General features: G+C 40.2%; 1 protein-coding gene across 1 annotated transcript in view; it reads right to left on the bottom strand.

Moving 5' to 3' along the window:
• The window catches only part of CEP170 (centrosomal protein 170), a 117,102-nt gene that overhangs the window by 18,363 nt on the left and 74,015 nt on the right, over positions 1–24,724 (bottom strand). The window contains exons 10-12 of the mRNA XM_080823968.1: positions 13,847–13,996; positions 11,147–11,273; positions 6,272–8,104 (exon numbers count right to left, since the gene is read on the bottom strand). Coding sequence (XP_080680094.1) covers positions 6,272–8,104; positions 11,147–11,273; positions 13,847–13,996 — 2,110 coding nt within the window. The remainder of the gene's footprint in view (positions 1–6,271; positions 8,105–11,146; positions 11,274–13,846; positions 13,997–24,724) is intronic.

Genomic DNA, 24,724 nt, shown 5'->3' with positions numbered 1-24,724 from the left:
ATACTGTGAATAGTCACATTAAAGAAAGTGACAATCACTTTCTTATTTAAGGTTAGTAAAGACATTCAAGAGACGGGGTTGCTGACACATCTGAAAAATCAGAAGACAAATTAATTTCACTACTACTGTTAATGAGAGAACCAAACATACAAGTAATTGGTGAGGCACAGGATAGAGGTAAAAAACAGGGCAAGAATGGCTGATTCACGGTAAACGTCACAAGGGCAGGAGCCATGCCTGTTTGATCTGCTCCTGCCTACCTGGCCCTTGGCAGAGTGTCTGGCTAGCAAATGTTTAATAACTCTTTTTGAACAAATGAATAGATACTGACCATTTGCTTTTCTCAGATTAGGAAAAACCTACTGAAAAGCATGAGATGTTTTTGGTGGCTGAAGTGACAAAAACTCTGCACCTGCTAGAAGTTCCAACTGCTATTAATAACAGAAGAGTTTTCTTTGTCTTTCCCTCTCTCTCTCTTTCCCTCTTTTAAAACACAAACGGACCCTAGGCTGCATAGGTTGGTGGAGCCTAGAACTCCTTCATACTTCACTGGAATTTTATGCCTCTCCTATCTTTTCCTCCCCAAACCACAGTTTTGCGTCTGGGACTCTGGTTAGGCTCAGGTGGCTGTCAGAGCAACTGATAAACACTGCCACCAGAACTGGCTGAGAAATCTACGATCGGGAATATGCCCTAGATCAGAGCCTACCCATATGCCCTGATTCGCACTCTCATCTGAAGCTTGGAACAAGATTTATGGGTGTAAGAAGACAGAAGAAACTTCTTGGCTTTCTGGAAAAGTGTATGCAAATACATACACAGAACTGTAGGTAATCAATTATTCATAGCGTCTTTTGAAGGCAGTAGTCAATACATTTTCTGGTTTTACCTTTATAAGATAGTTCATTAATACAAAAATACTCTTACCACAGTGGAAAATTACTATTTTAGACATCTGAAAAATTCTACGAGTTGAACTGACCCTAAGACTTGAAAACAATTTCAGAAAAAGTTTAGGAATAAGAGCTGTAGGAAAAGGCTTTAGGAAAAAATTAGAAATATTGCAATGTTTATACTTTTTAATAAAGGCATTTCATTAAACAGTAAATGTTTATTCATTTTGCTACCTCAGAATATTGTTCATAGAAAACAAGCTCACAAATAAGAAAAAGATGATTCGTTAGATTAAATTTCCCGATTTTTGTTTTGGAAACTATGGAAACCATACTCAAAACAACTGAAAGTTGTTTGGAGTGAAAACAAAACCAATGGCAAAGAGTTTTAATAAACTGCAGGAGATGTGAAAACATCGGTAGGTATGGTGGAGCTGAGGTCAGTCACTTGGATGTCACTCAGAAAGCAGGCATCGATGGCCGCTTTATCTCCCAAGTGGCCCAACACAGGAAAACAAGCCGAGAAACTGAAAAGCGATACTAGGTGTCAGGTGACAATAGGTAAGTAGAGCCACATTAGAATCAATTTTTCGTAGTTTGAGTTTCAACATCAGAAAATAATTACACGGAGGGAAAAAAAAGAGAAAAACTCCTTTTTCAAATGACGTTCGTAAATTTCCCACTTATTTTTATAAGTTTTTCTAGATGCCAGGAAGATTGGTGAAGTTTATAATTATCTTTACAAAGAAAAGCAACCATAAGGATAAAGCATAGTTTAAAAACATTTTTAGGTTTGTTCTCTTAAAATTGAAGGCAAAATGAGGGATAAAATAAGTAGGGGATAGCTGAGAGAGGAAATTCTCAAGTAAGGGCTGTCTTCACCAATGGCACAGCAATCACACGGGGTGTGCCAGGAAGCAGAGCTCCCGTTCCGTCTGGATGCCACCGGCCTCCGGAACAGCCGAAATGGGTGCGGACACCAGCGGAATGATCACTAACCCCAGGGAGAGGCACCAGGGCCTGGGATTCCCCAAACAACTTCCTTCAGTACCTTTTGCTTTCTTAATCTTTCCTTCTACTACAATGTTAGTTGCTGCAAAGTAAACTCCAAGTGAACATGTTTTCAACTTTCCCTATTGCTTACTTGTTGCACAGAATTTTAGAATATTAAGACCTTAGACATTGGCATCAGTTCTTCAATTTATGGAGAAAAAAAAGAGGCCCAGAAAGGTCTTGCGCCTTACTTAAATCAAAGTTTAAGCTAGGTCTACAGACTCCCAGAGTTCAAAGCTCTTTCCTTGCTAATCCAAGGACTGCATTACTTTTCAGAAAATCCTTATTTAAAAAAATTATTTTTATAATTCCAGTTAGGTTAACTCTTCTTTGAAAAGACATCCTCAGTTTCTCATGGAATGATGGTTTTTGTGATTTCTAACCATGAAGAGAAAGTTCTACTTCTTCCTCTTGAAATTTACTCTGTTCAGGTAAAATCCTGCATAGAATTAAATTTAATTTTAAGGCATTAGGCTTATTTGATATATTATTGGTTCTCGTAGTAAGACATTTCAGATAAATCATTAAATTGAAAATTTATGTCAAAGGTATTTGAAATGTCAACCTTAGGGAGGCTTTCTTGGCTGGTGAGGTACTAGAGAGCACACAGAGTAAAATCAAAGTTTTAAGATCAGCTTAATTAATTTTATAGCTAACCTGAAAATTATCTTAGTTACATTAATTATAAAACTTATTTTAGTTGTAAAATTACTCAATAGCCCCTCTTATGGAAGTAGGAAACTACTCTATTTACTATGAAGATGTACTGTCAAGAATTGAAAAAGGAAGTTATTAGGGTTATTTATTTGCGAATGCTGATTTCTTCTACTGCTACCCAAAACTTTGTTGGCCTTAAAACACAGCCACATCGATAGATGTAACAAACACATTTCAGGAAACAAACACTACATTTTCACACTTTATATCAGAATTTTTGGTGGGAAACAAAACCACAAACACATTTTACATCCACATTTACAAGCAAGTAGCAATAAGGTCATTTGGGGAAAGAGATCCCTGACGATGTTCTGTATTGATCTCTGACCTGGAGGAAGAAATAACTGAAGCCATGAATGCCCAATATCTAATTCCTACCATCTATAAAACTTGAGGTTTAGAATAAAAAGGAGAAAGCAAACAGTCTTAAAAAATTCTAAGGATGTTAACATGATATTTTTTAGAATGTGCACCTAAGACATAATGAAAGCCAACTGCTTTATTTTGATAATTCAGCACACTTAGTTTTAAATGTATCTTATCAAAATAAATCAGGATATTTTAACATAACTTGGTATTGAAGGATCACTGAAGGCATGGCGGGGGGAGTGGGGAGAGGGGACTCTACTCTTCTAAAAGCAAATTACATCAGAATGAAAGAGGCATAAATGTTCCTAAGTTTCTAAATGTTTCTGAGTCAGAGATCCCATTCTTCTATTTTTATCATATACATTTCTATGAAAAACTTTCTTTAGACATGGCCTAAATTATGAAATTTGAAACACTACAGAATTACTTTCATTTATGCCAATCTGGGTATATTACAGGCTCTAGGTTCAGAGATCTCTAAGCCCTTTAAAATTTACAGTTTGTACAACAACCCTGACCAGTATAGCTTTACATTCTTTTAAATCATATATGTATTTTCAGATTTTATTTATTTATTTTGAGAGCCAGTGAGCATGAGTGGAGATACAGGGAGAGGTGGTGGGAGAAGCAGACTCCCCGCTGAGCAGAAGTGTGACACGGGGCTCTAGCTCCCCGCAGCCCAGGATCATGACCTGAGCAGAAGGCAGGAGCTTAATGACTGAGCCACCCAGGTGCCTCTTAAATCATAATTCAAAAGCTAAAGCTAAGAATTTTTATTTTTTCTTCCATTCCATGTATTATATATAATTATCTTAAGTAGAAATACCACAGCATCAAAGACACCCCAATTAGCAAATAGATCAAAAAACTGTCTGCTTATTTTTTTTTTATTACGTACCCATATAACTATTATAGTACATTACCACTGACTATGAGAGCCCAGCCGTTATTCTTCTAGATGGGCCAGAACACTATAAAAGGGCATCTTGAGAGAATTGAACATACAGTCCTGGATCCCGATATGGCTTCATGAATTTAGTTAAACGTCAGAATTACATAGATTATAGTGGGCAATATACCAAATATATTGTAAGTTGTCCTTGTATACACGCCTGAAAAGAATCCGATAAATTCCAGCCGTCCCCTGGAAGCTTGCAAGCAAGCAGATATACATTTTCCGAGAGCCAGACCGGATGTGGCAGAAGCAGCAAGAGGCCGGGAATGAAAAGGCCTTGGGGCTTCTCACCCTGTCCTGGCCACCGCTACGTGACCAGGGCAGGTCACTGCTTCTCTTGGCCCCAGTTACCTAAACTGAATGACCCTTCCAGCTTTTCAATTTTATGGTTCTAATCACTTAATATGCTGCTGTTAAGTAGGAAGAAGGTCCACATCCCGTACCTCAGTGGACCCTAGGGAATTTCAATAAGCTAATCAAGGTACTTTTTGGATATAGGAAACTGCATGTTTATCAAGCTCTGGATTCAAAGCAGAAAACAAAACTTATCTTTAAAGACATAACAGCATCTTACAGCAGTTTCTCGGACTTGTTTAAGTAGTCCTACTCGGCTTGGCTCTCACAGAAGCCCTTCGCGTTCAACACTGAGGACAAGACCAGCGCACTCGTGTGTTACGGACCAGACGCCTGGTACAGAAGGAACGTCCCATGCTACTTGGTGACATACGGCTTACGTTACAGCTTACGGTGAGACAGGAGGAAACTGTAACACTTCTATGTACAGGAGAGATGAGGTGACTGAACAGGCCACGTGGCGGAAGAAACGCTACCACGCAACACACCATAGAATGTGGCACAAAGGGGATGTGAACTGAAGAGGTAGAGCCATAAGAAGACAGAAAACCAGCACTCGGTAAACATCAACCAACGGACAGCAGTCAGTTCCAGACGCCTGCGGTAACCGCGTGAACCGGCAGGGGAAGCTTCCGGTGCAGAAGCCAGGGCTGGGGGTGGGCGCGGGGGATGCCAGCTCCTCCTTCGGAGTCAGGCTTCTATGTCACCTATGTTCTGCCCACATCCACTCCCACCACGGGTCTGCCCATCACCACCATGGCCACTGACCCGGAGAGAGGGCGACGTGGGTGGAGGGGGGGAAAGCAGCAGTGAGGGTGGGAGAGGAGGGAGGCAAAGAGAAAACAGAACACGAGGAGCACTGTTAGGTTTGAGTCTGGAGGCTCTGATGCCGCAGACATCAAACTCGGAGCCCGGGATTGCATACCAACCATCCCCCACTCTTCCCTCAAGCCTTCAGACTCACTTGGATGCTTGCTGATAAGAGATCTCTAAGTCTCTGAGCAGCTGGCTCCCCCCTGGGGGGCGGGAGCGGGGGCGGGGGGGGGGCTCTGCAGCCCCACCCAGGTGTGAGGCTGATTATGAAGTAAGAGCCCAGGCTCACAGGTACACACAGGGATCTGGGCGAGGACCCTGGTCACACACGTACTCTCCCGCTACAGCTCCGAGGGGGAAGTACACCAGCAGACCAGCACCCCGGAGCCGCTAGATCCTGGCGGGGAGGAAGTACCTTCTGGAAGTGCATTCAACGACAGCTAAGGACTAGAGTTAAGGGACAGGAGAGTGCTTTATGAGATAGTTCTCGTAACCAGTTACATTTCTGTAGCCCGGTTAGACCTGTATGTGCCTAGGGATCATCTCACAAATTCATCTTCTTCTGCTGAAATGAATTAAGAATTAGTTTTCACCTGCCCCAACCGTAAACAGAGTGACCTTTAAAAAAGTGTATGAGACGTTTCTGCATAAATGGGGAAGCAAGTGTAAAGCAGATACTGTTGCACTGAGCTCTCAAGGAATAATAAAGGGTATCCTGCCCTTCTTCAGATTAAGGGTTCTGAACTAGGTGAGGATATTTAAAAATCAAACACTGCTTTCAGCAGGACAATGTTAATCCCTATTATTTACTCCAGATATTGTTCCTCATCTATCTGACACATGAATCCAGATACTAAGGTTCCAAAATAGGTCATTTTGAAATCACTATTTTGCCCCAGGGCATTCATTGGAAGTGTGTGTCAGTTCTGAATTTTCCATTTACTAATGAGCTAACTAAAATACTTTTTATAGGAGAAAATACCCTCTTATAGCATAACCTTTCTGTTGAATATTTTTAGAAGTCACACTAGACACCTAATTTTTTTTTTTAAAAAGGAGTCCTAAAACATGAAAGAAATATTATGCTAATATTGTAAAAAGTCTGGACCCAATTTACCTGAAGGAGAGCCATGTGCTGAGCTCATACTTTTGACCTTGGAGTCGGATAGTCGAGAGATACTGTTAGCTCTAATTCTAGGTGAAAATTTATCTGAAGGTACTAATCTGGCCCCGCTTCGAATGACGGCTTCCGCAGTCCGAGAGGAGGCGCTACTTCTAGAGATCGTTGCCTCAGAGTCACTGCGAGCGGACAACGAGCCAAGCCTCGTTCGCCGAGGCTGAGCCAGCAGATCGATCCTAGAGATGTTGCGCCTTCCCGTGGGCGGCTTCGACGTGGAGCTGGTTGTGGACACTTCAGAAGCAACTGAGGCCTTGTCGGCGTCGGCCAGCTCGCTGTCGGACACTTCGCCGAGTCGGGCTCTGCGCAAGAGGGAAGTCCTGGTGGGCCGTGGCCTGGGGAGGGTGGTTGACTTACTGGAGGATCCCGGCGCTATGGGAGAAGTCTTGGATTTCGTCACTTTACTTCCTTCCAGTTTGGAATGTGCGTGCTCGTCCGTTGAGGTAAGCGGAGTCCTGGCGTGAGGTTTACAAGAGTAAGTTTCCTGATCCGAGGACATGATGTCGGAGATGGCAGAATGAGGTACGCTGGAGGTCTGGTCGTCGTCCGTCAAGTCCACGGAAGGCTGTCTCATTCGTCCACTGGACTGTACAAACTTACGACCCTCCGCTCTTGAGCCCACATCTGACGAACGACTTTTGGTTTTCTTCTCGACTTTCTCTCTAGCACCTGAAGATGATGACTTTGTCACATCCTTCGAAGGAGAACCCGTGGAACACCTATCTTTGTAGAGACTCGTGAAACTCTTTCGCTTCTGGGTTGACTTTCTTTCGGTCTCGCCCGTGACCAGACTGATTGTACTCGCGGTGTCCACATCCGACTCTGGTGAGATCGAGTTGTCCCTGTTGTAACTGGGAGTGTCTGGGCCTTCGTCAGTTTTATTATCTTCACGCAGTTTGGCTTCCAGAAAAGCCATCACTGCTTCTGTGTCTTTGAGAATAAGGGTGGTGTCCATACTAGAGTCCGTGTCCATTGAGTCGCTTCTGTCCCGTATTCTGCTGGCAGCTGGCAGCGCCAGGGAGGGTGGTGTAGACGAAGTCTGTTTATTTATATGGGGAATAAGCTCTATGGGGATGTTCGGGCTAGGTTTTTCTATGGTGAAGCTTCCTTGCCGCACCAAGGACTTGGAGGATTCCTTCTTCTCTCCACCCTTTGGAGTCTGACCTTTGAGAACGTCCTCAGCTTTTCTTCGCTTGCCCTCGTTTTGTGTCACCCTTTCTCCTTTGCTTGCAGAGTGTCCTGGGATTTTTTCTGGAGGTTGTGACTCCTGTTTGAAAGACTCCTCCCGGCACCTATCTGTCTGACCTGAAACGTTCTTGGAAGCGGACAACTTGGTAGGCGTCCACTGGACCTGGTCATTTTGTTCTTGCTGCTGAATTTTAGCTAACGTCTGCTTTACCAAAGAAGTTTCCTTCTCGGTTTCGCTTTTGTCCTTCCCGGACAAGCTGCCCAAGTGAAGCAGGATTTTACTGTCTCCGCCGGGTTTGGCGGCCTCCCCGTTCACGGCCCTGCTCATCTTACTCAGGGCTCTGTCGGCATCCGGCTTGTCCTTCTGGTAGGCCTGTGCTGGGGCTTCTTTCTCCTGGAGTTCTGTGTCTTGTTTTTCTCCGATCTCTGACCTCTGTGTCATACTCTTGGCTCTGGAGCTCTCAAGACACTTCTCTTCATTTGGAAGCTGGGGAAGGGTGCGTCGCCTTCTCTCCCCCTGGCTAGCCAAGGAAGTGGCCGACCCCGTACTCCTCACTGAAAGGCCAGACTCACTGATATCTGCATCTATAACACAAAACCACAAAGGAGACATTATGAGGGCAAAACAAAGTACAAATAAAAAGAGTATCATGTTACGTTAGATTTTGCAGTGTCCATTAAGAAGTGGCTTCGTATAACAAGAAAACTTTGAATAAACACACCAGCATTGTGACAGAGTAGTTTCAAAAGCAAGTATAAGGCCACGATGTACAAATAAGCAGATTATTAATAGGGGGAGTGTTTTAGGAGATGAAAATTGGGGTCATCTGTTCTTAATCCTCCGTCTGTTCCTTTTTCTCTTAATGTATTTTATGGCAGGGAAGGTCACTGTGTTCCTTCTTGCTTCTGTAAGGTCCGTGAAATTCTGCTAAAGAAAATTTTGCAGAATTGCACAGAGAATGTCTAATAAACACTTTCAGTTACATAGTATAGAAAATTTCTAGGTTGTTCAGTGGCTTAAGTGTCCGACTCTTACTCTCAGCTCAGGTCTCGATCTCAGGGTCATGAGTTCAAGCCCATGTTGAACTTAAAAAAGAAAGAAAAATATATCTAGTTTTTTTTTTTTAATATATTTTATTTTTAAATCAGAGAGAGAGTGAGCACAAGCAGGCGAGTGGCAAGCAGAGGGAGAAGCAGGCTCCCAGCTGAGCAAGGAGGCTGATGTGGTACTCGATTCCAGGACCCTGGGATCATGACCTGAGCCAAAGGCAGCCGCTTAACTGACTGAGCCACCCAGGCGCCCCTATATCTAGTTCTAGTTTTTTTTTTTTTAAAGATCTTATTTATTTGACAGAGAGAGACAGCGAGAGACAGATTATAAGCAGGGGGGGGCAGTAGGAGAGGGAGAAGCAGGTCTCCCACCAAGCAGGGAGCCCGATGGGGGGCTTGATCGCAGGACCTGGGATCATGACCCAAGCCACCCAGGTGCCTCTAGTTGAGTTTTTAATGAGCATTGTTAGCTATAAGAAAGAATTACAAGTTTAGATAGCCTAAGTAAAACAGAAAACGCACAACTTTAGAAGGTTTTCTAAATAAAAATTTAATGCTAAAATAATTTTTAAAAAATTTTTTAAAGATTTTATTTATTAGAGAGACAAAAAGAGAGAGCATGAAAGGGGAGAGGGGCTGAGCACAGAGCCCAGAGCAGGGCTCCATCCCAGGACCCCGAGATCATGACTTAAGCCAAAATCAAGAGTCAGACATTTAACCGAATGAGCCACCCAGGCACCCCAAGAATTTAAAAAATTTTAAGTGTGAAACAAGAGAACAGGACTTATCATACTTTTACAAACTGAGGGATTTTTAAATTATGGTCTTCCAGTATATTAATGGCTCATATAGAAATACAAGATCATTTTTCTTTTCAAAATTAAGTAGAAGACGATGAGAAAATATATAATTTGATGTTTCTATGTGAGAGAATTTGAGAATACCTAAGGATTTTCCTGACTGCTATACCTGGAATGCATTTCTGAGATAAAGGAAATTAACATATAAAGCATTCTCATCTTTGGGGGTAAGTGGAGACAAGATACCAAGACATAGTTTCTTTCTTTCCTTTTTTTTTTTTTTTTTTTTTAAGATTTTATTTATTTATTTGACAGAGATCACAAGTAGGCAGAAAGGCAGGTGGAGAGAAAGACTGGGTCCAGGGGTGGGGGAAGCAGGCTCCCTTCTGAGCAGAGAGCCCGATTTGGGGCTAGATCCCAGGACCCTGGGATCATGACCTGAGCCAAAGGCAAAGGCTTTAACCCACTGAGCCACCCAGGTGCCCCAAGACATAGTTTCTGTGGGTCTTTTATCACTTTATAATTCTGAAAGTTGAACATTTAAATTTCACAGCAATATGATGGTTATGATGCAGGAAAACAGCCACTAAATTTCCTGACTCAACTTTAGCCATTAGTGACTTTACGGTGTCTCATCTCTGTAGTGCTGCCAGAAGCACCTAAAACGTACTCGCTGTTTTATCTTTTTGTATTTTTCTAGCACTTCTCACACTGTCCTGTTCCTAACATGCATGCGATGAATGTTTAACAAGAATATTTAGGATTCAAGTCAATTTATCAGCTTATCTAAATAAATTAATTTAGAAGATGATGAAACATGTTGAAACGAGATAATGAAGGGGCGGCTGGTCTGTTATATAACAAGGGCAGAATTTTGCTTCCTACAGCTAACCTGACTAATTCATAATGGATTCTTGGTAAGTTTACCTAGCTCCTTTGACCCCTCCGTTCGGGTTTCTTGTTTCCCAACAGGTGACCAGTTTATGTTAATCAATGCCCAAATCACTCGGTCTTTTCCAAAGATTTTTGGTAATACTATCAATTACTTCTAATTTCTATAGTAAATCAGTGATAAAGCTTTTCTAGTCCATTGCTATGCATCTTGCTCAAATGCCTGCAGAGTAATGTTTTTGGGGTGCCATAAGCCAGAGACAAAATAAATTTCCACTTCCATGTTCAACAATAATAAAACTAAGAATACAGATAAAAATCTACATGCAAATTCTCCTTGAGGGTTTTAGTTCTAATTAAGAATGTAATTAACTGAACATAATAAAATCATTAGAGGCATAAAATTTCATTTTTGTTTTTTTAAAGAAACTTTTTATTTCAGTTCACAGAAATATTAGAAGGTAATAAAAATCACATTGCATAGACTTGCAAAAAGTAAATTAAGTGTGTATTAGTTCTTTTTACTGAATTGTACTGAATGTTCTTTTTTACTTAAAGCACAAAGTATTAAAATATTTGCTGTATTAATGATATTAATTAATGTTATAATTTGGAACTATTGTTAGTCTTACTTTAAAATTTTCATCTTTATATATATGTCATAGATAAGAATTTATATATGTGTCTCACCTACAAATTACCTCTTATCTTCAGTTAGGTTATATTTTAACGGTATCTGCATTATTAGTGCAGATACAATCATATGTATATAGTATAAGCATGAGAATATATGATTATGTTTACTTAAGTTTAACTAACTTCTCACTATAGATTGTTTAAAAAAAAAATGTATGATTCACAAAAAAGAGAGAGAGAAAGAAAATACCATTCTCTAAAGGGACAGGTACAGACAGTTCCATTATCCTTTCGTCTTGATCATGCCTTGTATGATTTGCAGCCAGACTAGCCCACTGTGAAACCCAGCGTTTGTTTCCAGATGAAGACGTGCCTTCCTAAAGGAGAAAAATAAGGGAATGAAATCAGAGCCTATTTAGTCAGTTCTATGTAGTCTCATAATCCTGTCATACGAAGCCATATTCAAATCTCACGTTGCCATAATAATTAATTAAAATTCCTTTATTAATTAATTAAATTTCCTCATATTTAGAATGAAGATTCTCTAGGTACCCCTTTAACCACATCTTATTACTGTGGACGTAGTATAATTTGCTCTACTTATTAAATACTAATGATGACACTAAAATAAACATTTGGAGCTTCAAATCCACTGCGGCTGGACGAACCTGGGTCTGCTCCTACAGCCTCAGGGCTATGACAGTGCTGCGGGCTCTACTTCGTTCTCTCTAACAGGAGCCTGAAGGTTCTCTAGCCCTCTAGTTGCTTCTAGGAATCAGACAGGATCCAGAGTCCCAAGGGGTATTAAATCTGGCAGATCATGTCTTCAGGGATTTCAAAAACAAACCCAAGGCTTAAGACTTCTTTTTACAACACTTTACTGTTTCCAGAAGAATCCAGAAATCACTCAGCCTTTAAGAATTTTTCTGTAACTAGTCTGACTCTCGACTTGTGCATGACTAGATCTGGCCTTAAGGTGAGTGCTCTTTGAATTGTTATAGTCAAGTGTGAAATGGAATTTAACTCATGATATGGTTCCATAGACTCATGGGCATATACTGGTAATTTTTAATACTAGGGCAATCTAGGCATTTAATATGGGAGATCTAGGGAGTACAGAAAAAAAATCCTGTTCCCTCGTGAAAAATCTAAGTCCAGGCTTAATTCTGAGACTGGAATATAACCAAAATTGTATTATGAATTATTCAAAACAATACCTTAAGTATCAGATTTATTACTAAGGATGATAGGCTAAAAACTGATGAAGTATTTCACACAGACTACATACATGACTTCAAGAATAGGTTCAAATATTAGGTATATAGTGACAGTGAAACCTAAGAAGTACTCCAAAGCCTGCTGAGTCCTTGAACTCCCTTTCAAGATTCTGTGCTAACTGCCCACAGCTCTCAGCATGAAGGAAGTACCAGAGCCACGCACACCTTCACTGATAGTAGAACTATTCTGTCAAGAGGTTCTCGGGGCCTGGTTAGGTGACTCCTTCAAAGGCAGGTGCAACATACTGGGGCTACATATAAAGTCCACTTGGCATGGGTGGAGGGGACAGAGAAGGAAAGAGGGGGGTCTTACAAAGTTCATGTTCATCAGAATCGTTGCTGGAGCAATTAGAAAACCCAAACACTGCCTCGATAAGTATCATTTGCTTTCAGTAAGGAAATTAGGCATCTTATAAAACAGAAACTAGAATGAAAATTCTCTAAGATTAAGGAAGAAAAAAAGAACACTAAAATACGTAATTGCTTTCGGGGAAAAGCAGACCATTAAAAGGGACAATTTTAACATAAACAAAAGAACAGGGGGCTTCACCAGTCTATTGAAATATTTTATTTACAGTTCATGCAAATGTAACATTTTATTTATAATTTATTTATATTTTTAGGTTTTGTTTTATTTACCACTTGTATATTTACCATTTGTAGATTTTAAATCACCTAATTTCCTGAGAGATAGTATGGCACAATGAGTAAGAGAATGAGTTAAGAAAATAAGGCCTCCTACAGTTCAAATTCTGGCTCAACAGGTACCACGCTTTGTGACCTTTGTCAACTTCATTTCTACATATTTCATTTTCCTTATTCGTGAAACGGCACGAGAAAGCTCCTACTGGTTGTTAGCTCTTACTGTCTCAATAAATTATAACGAATTAGTACTTCTCCGTTACATACATTTTTCACATTTCTCTTTGACCTAACAATGTGGAACGACATTCTAGTGTCATTTCCAGTACAGGAATAACTATTTGTTGAGGGCATAAATCTCGGGCAGTTAACTCTGCCCAGCGGTTCAGATTCAGTAAACTCCCCGTAAACAGGCTTCATCAACAATCCTGTTTGTACAGATGAGAAAATTGCAGCTGAAAGGGGGCATTGCCCAACACCAAGGCACTCTGTTAAACGTGGCTGCTCTGGATTTGCACTCAGGTCTTCCTGGCTCTACTGTACCAGACTGACTCCCTAACTTTGTTAGCCGAGCCAACTTTGGTTAACTTCATGTTACCCAAATCACATCCGGGGCTGCACCGTACCCGCACTTACTGATGTAGGAAAGTTCTATCTGGCATGATAGTCAGGCCTGTCCATGCTAAATACATGCCCTCCTAGGAAGTTTAAGCAATGTATGTTTTTTTGTTTTATCTCATAATGCCAATCAGAGCAGTGCGCATGTAACTTACTAACTGCTTTCTGATGTTAACATTTTCCTTTCACCGATGAACAGAATAACATAATTTAAAAGAACGTAACAACAAAACTGAAACAGAATTACTGCAAAATTGCTTCAGGCTTTTATTCGAAACAAATTAATTTGTGAGAATTTAGTTTTTAGAAGAACTCTCAAGGGGATATATCAATAACTTAAAATAATATAATTATAAAAATGATAAAAATTTACATTTTTGTGTAAAAGCTACATAGGAGGAAGGGATGTATACCTCTGAGTTGTGAAATCCAGGTGTACTCAGTGGCTTTCTTTCTTCCATTACTACTGCAGCAGAGCTGAGAGCCCAATCTTTTATCAGATCTTTATGCTTTTCATTGATAATAGGCCTATTATAATCCTGATTGTCATCTACTCCAAATACCTAGGAGGAGAAATTATTTTATAAATGAGAAGTCTGAGCACCAGATTACTAGGAATAGTATCAGTAACTTCAGAGGCAAATAAAACCACTCTGAATTAATTTCGATGGGTAATTCACTAGCGAGGAAAACATGTTTAAGGACAGTGTAACGTCCAACTGAAGCGAGAGTTGGAAAGAAAAACTGGGCTGTGGCAGCTTACTTCACAGTAAATGAGGCTATCCTTTTTAATATTTAGCCAAGGACTATTTGATAATAAACAGACAGGATATTATATCTGATTTGTTAAAAGAGGTTAATAATGTTAAATATTATAATAATGCAGAGTTAGGAAAGAATACTACTTCAGCTTGTTTCCAGCTTGTCTCTTTGCTCTATTATTTTTGAGAAGCATGTTGCAAAACTGTAAACATTTGCCTGATTTCACTGGTTCTTTCCCTAACAAAAGTGTAACATTTACATGCATGAATTCAAATTATACTTAGAATTTTTTAAGGTCCCAAATATCAGATTTTGTTGTATGATCTCTGTATAGAGTACAGCATGATCTTCAAACTTTATTTGCCTAAAAATTCATTGAAAGGCCCTTGAAAAGCAGACCCTGGGTCTCTTCTCACAGATCAGGATTTTCAATAAGCAGGTGGACTACTGTCAATACTTGTGGAATACTTAAACACAGAGAACAATAATCATGTGCTCGATCAAGGGCAGGATCTGAGTCTTACTAATTTCCTGGCACATACGAGGCTGGAGAATGGGGATGTCAAACAGACTGGAGAAAGGTTATAATAGGTAAACTTTAATATTCCATTTTACTAGTAAGTTTCTTCATTCCCGATGCTTATTATTTGTAGACTTTATCTGTGGCTCTAATTACTACAATCAAGAAAAATATTATGTGTTTGAATTAGTGCTTCGTAGAAAGGGTCTTTAGAACATAACCAAAGGGCCTTCTTTGCTGTAAAAGGGAAAAATACCCTAGGTTAAACTCTTTTCTAGAAACCTTTTTAATGATTTTACAATATACTTGATAAATTCTAAAGCCCACATTTAATAAAAGAGACATCAGATTTTCAAATTCTTAACTAAAACTTGGAAATTTTACCACTAGATGGCCTTATGACTTAATATTTAATTCAAGTATAACTACAGTTTTCAAGAACTGTGATTTAATATCTGTTGAACCACTCAATATTTTAATTATCTCTGCTTTAAAAGTGAATTGTATATTGCTAATTTTAAATCAAATATGGATTTTAATAATACGCAGAAGCAGAGTTTATAAAAGGGAAAAAAAAACCAAACTTGCTTCATTTTGTCAAACAGCAGAATTGGTAAGTTTGACCACAACAGTAAAGAACGCTGTGTACACCGTTCCACATGTTCTGCCTCCAGTCCCACTTGTAAAGAAAGCAAATCAGAGCTACTCGAGTTACCTCTGACTGCCTTAGAGTAAAAACTCATTATTATTTCTAACTCAAGTCACTGACCTCCAAAGTTATTGGACTTTATTTCCTTATTTTTATAATTACTGGGGGGAAATCTAACTCCAGTTTGCAAGTAAAGATAAAAACACACACATGTGAGTGTGTGTTTGCATGTGATACCTGGCATGTTGACGTATCAAAGAGCTCGGGTGATTTTCTAATTTGGTGATAATTACTTCGACTTCATACTCAAAATGGACTTCCAAAATTTGTGTTCCTCAAACATTTAAGCACCACCAGTTTCAAGTAAAACATAACATTTCTCCAAATCACTCCGATACTACTTTGAAATAACAAAATACATTCAAAGAAGTGATGCTTCTGGGGGAAAAGGGCTGAGCCTGTACAGAGAGGATACTCAGATGACTTTCTACAGGTGCCTTGTAAAGCATCAGACACAGCTTGCATACACCTGTCAGAGTTTCTAAATCATCATCTGTTTCCCAAACAAGTGACAGGGCCTGAGGCACGACTGTGGGGGAAAGAAGTCTCCAAATTCCTAGCTGTATTTCTTTTAGTGTTCTGAAAAATTAATGGTAGCAATGACTACCCGGCTTGAGATCCCTATCCTTTTTGTGTCTTGCTACAAAAACATCCACTTGTGAGAATTTTCATGTGAAAACAAAGAGGATGTAAGCATCTTATACTGTGTCCGTGTGCTTTAAAGCTATTAGAGTTTTCACATTTCAAAAAGCACGTACAATCTGACATAGGATCCAATAGTTGGACAAGACTTGAAACCTAAGTGTGCTAGATCTTCCCATCTTTTCATTGTAGCCTCCGTCCCTAGGAGATTTCATCCACATCCGAGGCTTCCCTTCAATTTCCAACCACAGGCAGCTGCTCACCTGTCATCTCTCCTCACAGACGCTCAAAAACATTTCACAAATGCAGTGTAGTTTGTGTTAACCCTGGGCTCATGCTTCTCCTCCCTTTCCTGGGCTCAGTCACAGCCCCCAACATGATGTAGTACAAAATCAGATTCTCTCATTCAGATACTCATTTTTAAGACTAAAAGTCTAGACTAAGGAAGGGAGAGAGATCAGATACCTGTCTAATTATTATGCTTCCTCTCTAAGAGAGTCCCCCACCCCAAGTTTGTCAGTCAGTTTCTCATTCTTCCAGGTGGAAGCAAAAAAGGAGTGGATGGGAATAGAAAATTTCCTTTTGAACTCGCACTATCTGCTCTCTGGGCCTGGCAGATGCTTAAAGATAACTCATTCATCTTCGGGGGTGGAGAATGCTCATGCCTCTAGGTCTCCTGATGGAGGCAGAAGCATCTCTATTTTGGGGAGTGACTATGACCCCTGCTGTGGCCTCAAGGTTTAGGGTAAGAAGACAGTACTTCCTCACCATCCTACTCCAAGAATAATGGAACATGTCCTCTCTCTTTCCCTTTGGATGTGTGCATAGGATATTCGGCATCTCACTATTATGATATTTGGGATTTCACATCTGTATCTCAGTGGCTTCTCTAAACAATTTTAACAAACCTGTTCCTGAGGTATGTACTTACTATTTTTTGCAGGCAACTGGGCTAGCCACTGTAGGGGCTTCAAAAATATGTATAACTTAGTCCTTGTTCTCAGAGAGCTGAGGTCTAATACAGGAGGCTTATAAGGAAAAGAGAATGTCACCTGAACCATGCAAAGGCACTCTGTAGTTAAAACAACGATTTCTGTAAGAACCAGACTATATTTTTAGAATTTAGTTTTAAATTTAAAGGCATGAAATGTTCTCCAGATGAAAAAGGTCTAGTATGTGTGGTACAGACCAAGCCTGTGAAAAGTTTACCTTGGTTTTTTTTAACCACCGTATTATCATCACTGTCACTATTATTTAAAAAGCTCAGACTGTTCAGAAAATGTCCAGTGTCTAATTCTGAAATTGGAGGGGGTGGGAATAATGGTATATCAAATACAGGGTCAGTTTTCACGGGGGTAAATATCCCACCAACCAAATACTTGTAAAGAGAGGTCAAATTCTACTTGGTGACATCAGGTAAGGAGTTTTGCTTATTGTGGCAAAGTAGAGACCAGTGTGAAAAGGCGTGGAGAAAGGGGGAAGAGTTACCTCTGCATATAAATTTAGTAATAGGTACAAATGCAGAGCAAAATGGTAATTCCACAGCAACAGTCCTTAATTTATTAGTTAAAAAAATTTCCAAATCAGTTGAAAGATTTCATCTTCCCATAGAAATGAGAAACATAACAGTAGGATAAACATTAAACTTTTCTGGGCTTATTTTAAATTAGCAACTGAGGAACAGTATCATATTAGTGTATCAGTCATACTGAAGCGTCTAAGCAAATGTGCTCTCAAGTTTCAACCTCGGATGACTGACCTACTCTTTCCTCGATGAGCATGGACTGTCGAGCGGGAGCAGGGTCTCTACCAGTTCAAATGCACAGCAAAGGTTCCCACGGCCCGTGAAAACCACTTGACACATGCTTTAAGAACTATGCAGAATCCTAGCTTCTAACATCAGGGAACAAAATCAGGAAGACTTAATAGAGAAGAATTTCTTTAAACATGTTAATTTTCCATAAAAATCTAATTTCATTTTTAAAAAGGAAAATCCCTCAAAAGTCACTGGAGTAAGTGGTTCTAAGTATTTACCACCATGATTTTTAAACATTTGTGATCAACTTTTAAAATTTAAAATTTGGATAAAACTATTAGAAAACAGAGTGTGGTTAAGAGAGACATTTTATAATTTATCATGGCATGTACATATGCCCCTGCAAGTTCATAGCAACACGATTCGCAAAAGCCAAAAGGTGGAAAGAGCCTAAATGTCCATCAGCAGATGAACGGATCAATAAAATGTGGTTTAACCACACAACAGTGTACTTGTCATAAAAAGGAATGACGTACTGACACATTCTCCATCATGGATGAACCCTGCAAACAGGCCACGTGAAAGCAGTGGGTCACAAAAGGCCACGTGGTGTATGATTCCACTTACGTGAAAAGCCCAGAAGCAGCAAATCCACAGACATGCAAAGTAGATTAGTGGTTGCTAGGGACTGGGAAATGGAGTGGGTAGGGTATCTCTTTTTTGGGGGAAGAAAATGCCGTGAATTAAGACAGCGCTGATGGTCACACAATGTGAATACACTAAAAGCCAACACACTTTAAATGGCCAAAATGGTGAATGTCATGTGAATGACATTGCCTCAATTTTTTAAAAAAGGCACCATCTAGTTTGATCTTCTTCCCTTTTACTTCTCCCTGTGTAAATACGTGCTTGGATCTCTGTCTTCTCCCTGAACGCACCCTGTGGTCCTTCATGCTTCACACTCCCTAGGAGTGTTCTATCCGTCCCTCTTCCCTTTCCAGCACTGCTTAGCATTCTCTTTCTACTAGCTCCTCCTTTCCTAGCTTTGAATTATGCTCAGGTCTAATTTCATGCATCTACAGTTAAAATGTCCAATTTCTCTCTTTATGGCTCATTTCCTTGACATGCATTCCTTCCTTTCATGCCTAAAATATGCCTGCTCATCAATGACCATCTTACCTTTTCCTTGCTACACGGATTTTTAAGCGCTAAGCTGCTAGCTGGGTATTGCTAGAAACTCCAAGGCATCTCCAGTCTTCCACTTATCAAGGCAATTCCCCTGAAACTTACACATGTATTTCTTCTGATACAACCTGTATTCTTTTGGAGCTTTCATACTAACACATAGGTTTTAAACTACGCATTTGAACAAGTTTATGTTAGGATCAAGACACAAACTAGTTTCAGCAAATAAAAAATATAGGAAAACCTGTTTGTGGAGGCTTGGACAAATCTGATCAATTTATAAATGCATTAATGAAATTAGCTAATCTATAGCTAACCACACACAGACACCCACAAAAATGAAAGAGCATGGCACAGAGCCTTTGTTCTCATTATTCATTAAAAAGAGACTGAGTGTCTACTACATACCAAGCACTCTTCTAAGCACAAGAAATATAGAAGTGATCAAGACAAGTAAGGTCATTCTAGAAAGAACAGGCACAAAGTAAACTAGCTAGAGGGGAGTTCTCTAAGGAAAAATAAGACATGGGCTTGTGACAGGGACAAAGAAGAGGTGAGCAGCAGGGCTACTTGAGATAGGGAGGGGAGAGAAAGCCTCCGACAGGGAACTAGGGGAAGGAAGGGGGAAGGCGTGCGAAAACGCGAGAAGAGCTTACGGGCTGAGGGCACGGTAGGTGGCAAGTCCTACAAGCAGGAAAATAAATAAGATTTCGTATCATAACACAGGAAGGAAGAAGGGGGAGCCTACTAAATGTTGTTAAGCTTCTGACTGAAGAAAGGTGAGGGTTCGGATGTGCAGCTCTGGGGACGAGCACAGCAGGAGAGGGTTTCCTGCACCCGAGAAGAGGAGCTGGGAAGGGGAGAGGAGCAGTAATCAGAGTGACCAAAAGTCAATACTGACGAAGATTTTTCTTTAAAAAATTGCTTAGTGAAGAGAGGGCAAGAAAGATTGGTAGAACAGGAAGAAAAATGAAGCCCTCAGAATTCACCAGCTAACAACTGCTATCTGCTTTGGTCCATTAACTCAGATTATTTCTGGCCTGGCAAGAAACTGAAGAAAATGTTAAGTCCAAATCAAAATGCTGCCCATTATCAAGGTCCTCTCTCACGGCTGGAGGCTGTTCACTGATCTTCTTCAGTTCCCATAAACACCTGGGTCTGTGGCCGAGTGGACCCGGGACATGCTGCCTTTGCGTGGTCACCTAGATTTTGACTCTGGTTTATCAGGGTTCCCCTGGTTCCAACTTGGATCTAATCTAAACTCTTGCTCTGAACTCCCAAACTGCTTCCAGCTGGATCCAGCACTGACTTTCTTCATCCTGTGTTTCCAGTCTTGTTATAGCTTTCCTCATTCTGGATTCCTCCCTACCACCTATTGCCTGTAGAGCAGCACGGGTAGACCAAGGCCCATGAGAGAAGAACATATGCTCATAAGAGGCATTTGGGGTGGGGGTGGGGGATATATGTTGCCACGAACACATGGACAGGAACTGAAACTCAGGTCAGGAAGAGTATCTGGCAGAATTGGTCTATGGTATGACACTTATGGAAAACACTGTTTTCAAGATAGAGCCTCAAGCCCTCTACAATGACCAAATTTGTTTCATTAATATTTAGCTTTCTGTTCTCCCTACAAGTTTTTCTCCCTTAGGTTGGAAGGCTAGGACATAGCCCTGATTCACGTCCTCCTCTGCCCTCAGCAGTGTCTGTTTTGGTGGAGGAGTGGGAAGAAGCAGCCTACACTACGATGGGTTCTCAAGACACCATAGGGAGGCCAAAGGAGGGAGGGCCGGGGAGGCTATTACTACTGTGGAAAACAGTTACCTTTAATCCGAGCAGTCAACAGCACTTTCTTATTATAGCACATGTCCATGTAAGCTTAGATATAAAACTCAAGAGGTCTTTATAAATAACAAGCATTTGTGTTAATATCCTAAGAAGTGAATGTGGGGACAATGCATAAAATAAGGTTATGTACTGATAAACACACAGCACAAAAACATGAACCAAAATGCTGTAATCCCATAACCTGGGGTCTGGGGAGGGGACATTTCAGTACCCTTTAACCACAACCAGCACAAAAACACAAAGATATGGCGTTTCAGCTTGATTTCTTTAGAGAGATCCTATTTTAAGTGCATGCAACTTCTCCCAAGTTAACAAGCAAATACTTTTTCTCATTGTCTTCTTTAGGCCCAGGAGTACAGTGTTATTTTGGGGAAAAACTGAAAAGGCATTCAGCGCTGTATCATGTGCTGCTGTGGCTTACTCACTTCCTTCTGATTATGTTTTGATTGCAACATGCTATTTTCTCGTGGGTTTCTCTGTCTCCTCTGGGTGATTCTTTTTAGCCTCCTTTGCTCGCTTTGTCCACCACTATTCACCTTGTTAAGAACTTCATTGTCTCATCTCCCTACACATTCTTTCTAAGTAATCTCAACTATTATTTTGTACTGAAGTACTCTCTAATATTTTCCAAATTAGGAAGGTAGCCCAGATCTCTTACCTAAGGCCCCGATGTTTCTATACCTTTCTATCCAACTGACAACTGGACATGTCAGCAGGTCCTTAACTGCCTTCTCTGCTTCCAGTCTTTCCAAATTTCAATGCATTCTTCCCACTTTTGACAGTGATAAGATGTCACCGCCCTATTTAAAAGTTTTCGGGGATTCCCCACCAGCATTAAAAACTCTAGAGTCCTTTGTATGATTCACAAGGGCCTTCAATATCTAGCAGATCTCATCTCTCTAAAATAACTGGAGTCCTCTGAACGAGTCCTCCACACTCCCATGCTCCGTATCTGGAACAGGTTGCTCCATATTTCTGGAAAAGCACCCCTGTTACAGGATTGATTCCACCTACTTAAGAATGAGCTCAGATGGCAATTAAATTCAGTATTTATTGAGGACAAATAAAATACCAGGCACTAGGTTCCCACAGTTCTGGAGTTCGCATTCATGTGTGTGCACGCATGCATGTGTTAGGGGGTACTGGGGAGGTGAACAGACAGACAGGAAAGTCTCTGTGGAACTGTCTTCTCTTGGGAACTACTAGCACCCTTCCTCCAATAGCTTATGGCTATCACAGCACTCCTCATAGTATTTTAACTCATGTTTTCGCTTGTGTATTTCCATTCCTCTACAGACTCATGTCCTGAGGGGAAGAACTCTTTTTTCAATTTGAATCTCTCTCCTCTATCACAAAAGATAGCAAAGGGTGTTGAATAAAGGTTGCTAAATGAATAAATCGATGAAATAAGCCAGCTCTCAAATGATGGGGTAAAAAAGGAAAGACCACACACAAGTTTTGGGGGCCAAACAACAATTAAATACTAGGTGGGAAGGGGCTCAGGCCCCAACTTCTGTCCACACACCTGGCTCGTCCCAGCAATCTGATATGACACCTGTATTGCTCCTACCCTCCCTGAGTGCTGCTTAGGTCTTGATTCTGGCTAGTCTCGGTCTTTGTTTTCTCCATGCCCACAAAGTTACCTCATCCCCTTCAGACATTTGACGCCTGCTTCCCTGCTTTTGTTTCCCAGAGCCTGATTTTAGCCTGAATTAGGCTTCTGGCTTTAACCACAACTCATAGAGCCTCAGCTCTTTTCTTTGTATTCACAAGATAATGCCGTGACTATCCCCTATAGTTATGGGCAGCTTTGTTTTCTGGTTTATACCAACTGGGAATGACTCTGAATTATCTACTCATTCACACACTGCCATTACTTCCCTAAATGAATCCTGCTTTAAAATCTTAGTTTTCTCTGTCCACAGTAGTACTGTGTAATTTGCCATTGAAAAAAAGCTGCTTATGATGATTACAGACAGCAGGTAGGCCCCAGGTTTTGTGGTCCCTCTCTATCTAGCATTTTCCTAAGAGTCTCGTGTGTACCAGTGACTTCTTTCTTGGCTTTCTGTTGTTCTGCATGGGCCGCTCCCTTGCACTGTCACTTCCCCTTGGGCTCCAGATCTGACTCAGGCTGAAAGAACTTTCCAGGATTGATCAGTACCTTGTGTAGAGATCCATATGTGGAGATTCCTAGTAAGGACACAACACTGCTAACATTTTTAGACATCTTGTTATAAAACAGGCATTGTGATATGCATTTTATAGATTTCATCTTTTTATAAGACCTGGTGAACTTTCTTCCATTTTAGAGAAAAAAGAGAGGTTTAAAGAGGTTAGTTTACTCAAGGGCAAGGGCACCTATGTAGCGCATGCCAAGTTTAGAGTCAGTCCACATCTGACTGCCTACAAGTGTTCACGTTCTTCAACCCCACAGCAGAATCGCTCAGTGTAAAATAACCTCACGGAGAAAATACCGATCACTATGAATACAATATCCATAAACCAAACAAAGGCATAAGAAGATAAAATTAATATTAATCTGAATTTTAAAACTTCTTACTATTCTCCTTTCCAAAACCTCTTCTGTTATTTTGCATTTTACAGTATTTTACATAGCAATATTCTTGTTCTCAGGAATCAGACAGAAAATGTAGAACTTTAAAACAACCTGAAAGAAATATCATTATTAATTCCCAATGATGAAAAGAATTCAAAATCATCAAGAGGCATTTTCTGTGATAACACCGTACCCTTAGACTTCTTTTAGTATAATCAGGAAACTCACTTCATTCATCCATTTCTTTCTTGTTTTATTTTTCTTACTAACAACTGTCATAACACTGCTCACACAGCACCTATTTCCTAGGCTAATGGGACCCAGAAGTTTGAAGCTGTACGCTCCAACGGTAAAGACTTTTGAGCGTGTGCTCCTCACATAAATACATGCTTTGAAATTATATACATATACCAATGTAATAACAGATGGCAAACACTGGAGAACATACCCCCAAATGTAAATAAAAACTAAAAAATTAGAAGTAAACGTAAGTCCTAATAATTTTCTCAGATCCCAAAGGTTTATCTTGTCTACCTCCCGAAAGCCCTGCCCCTTAGCTCATCTAAAACTAGGGCACCTCAAACATTAAGGTGCATGTGTATCACCTGGAGATCTTGCTTTTAAAGCAGATTCTGATTCAGTGTATTTAGATCAGGGCTGAGATTATTTTGTATTTCCAATGAGCTCCTCAGTCGATGCAAATGCCGTTCACACTCTTTGAGTAATAAGAACTTAAACAAGAGGTTATTGTTGAGCCAAACTTAAGCTGCTGTTTTCTAGGGGGTAAAATAAACAGCTGTCCTAAAGTCAACTTTCCATTTCTATGGGTAAAATTAATAAAAACTGCTTTTAAAACCATACAACAATCATTATACGCATTAACCAAGAACATCAAAGAACAAATCCAAAATGTAAATAATCATCATGGCTGGGCATACACTGAAAGTGGCTGAATGCAGAGTATCAGAATGAAACTCGTTCTGTTTTCATACACTTCTATCTCCAAAGGCAGCAGTGAACAGAAAGAAAAGAAAATAAGGACAAAGAACGAAACCCGACTAAAACATATACGCTTTCATATGTTTCTGACATGAAATTAGTAAGCAGGAAACCTGTGGTTAACTATCATCAGCTGACATTTATGTTGATATCAAGAGAGGCACAGCAGCCTGGCTTTGTTTTATAGTTTTTACATAAATGCGGAGTGAAGACGGTCACCAAAGTACATGGTTTAAAATTCTATCTTAAATTTACACAACTTTAAAAGGTCCAAAGACCTACAATGTATAAGAAACTCAGGCAAAAGCTCAGA

Source organism: Martes martes, assembly GCF_963455335.1.
Source record: "Martes martes genome assembly, chromosome: 15".
Lineage (NCBI taxonomy): Eukaryota > Metazoa > Chordata > Mammalia > Carnivora > Mustelidae > Martes > Martes martes.
The sequence above is the reverse complement of the archived record's forward strand: the minus strand, read 5'-3'. Positions and strand labels throughout refer to the sequence as shown.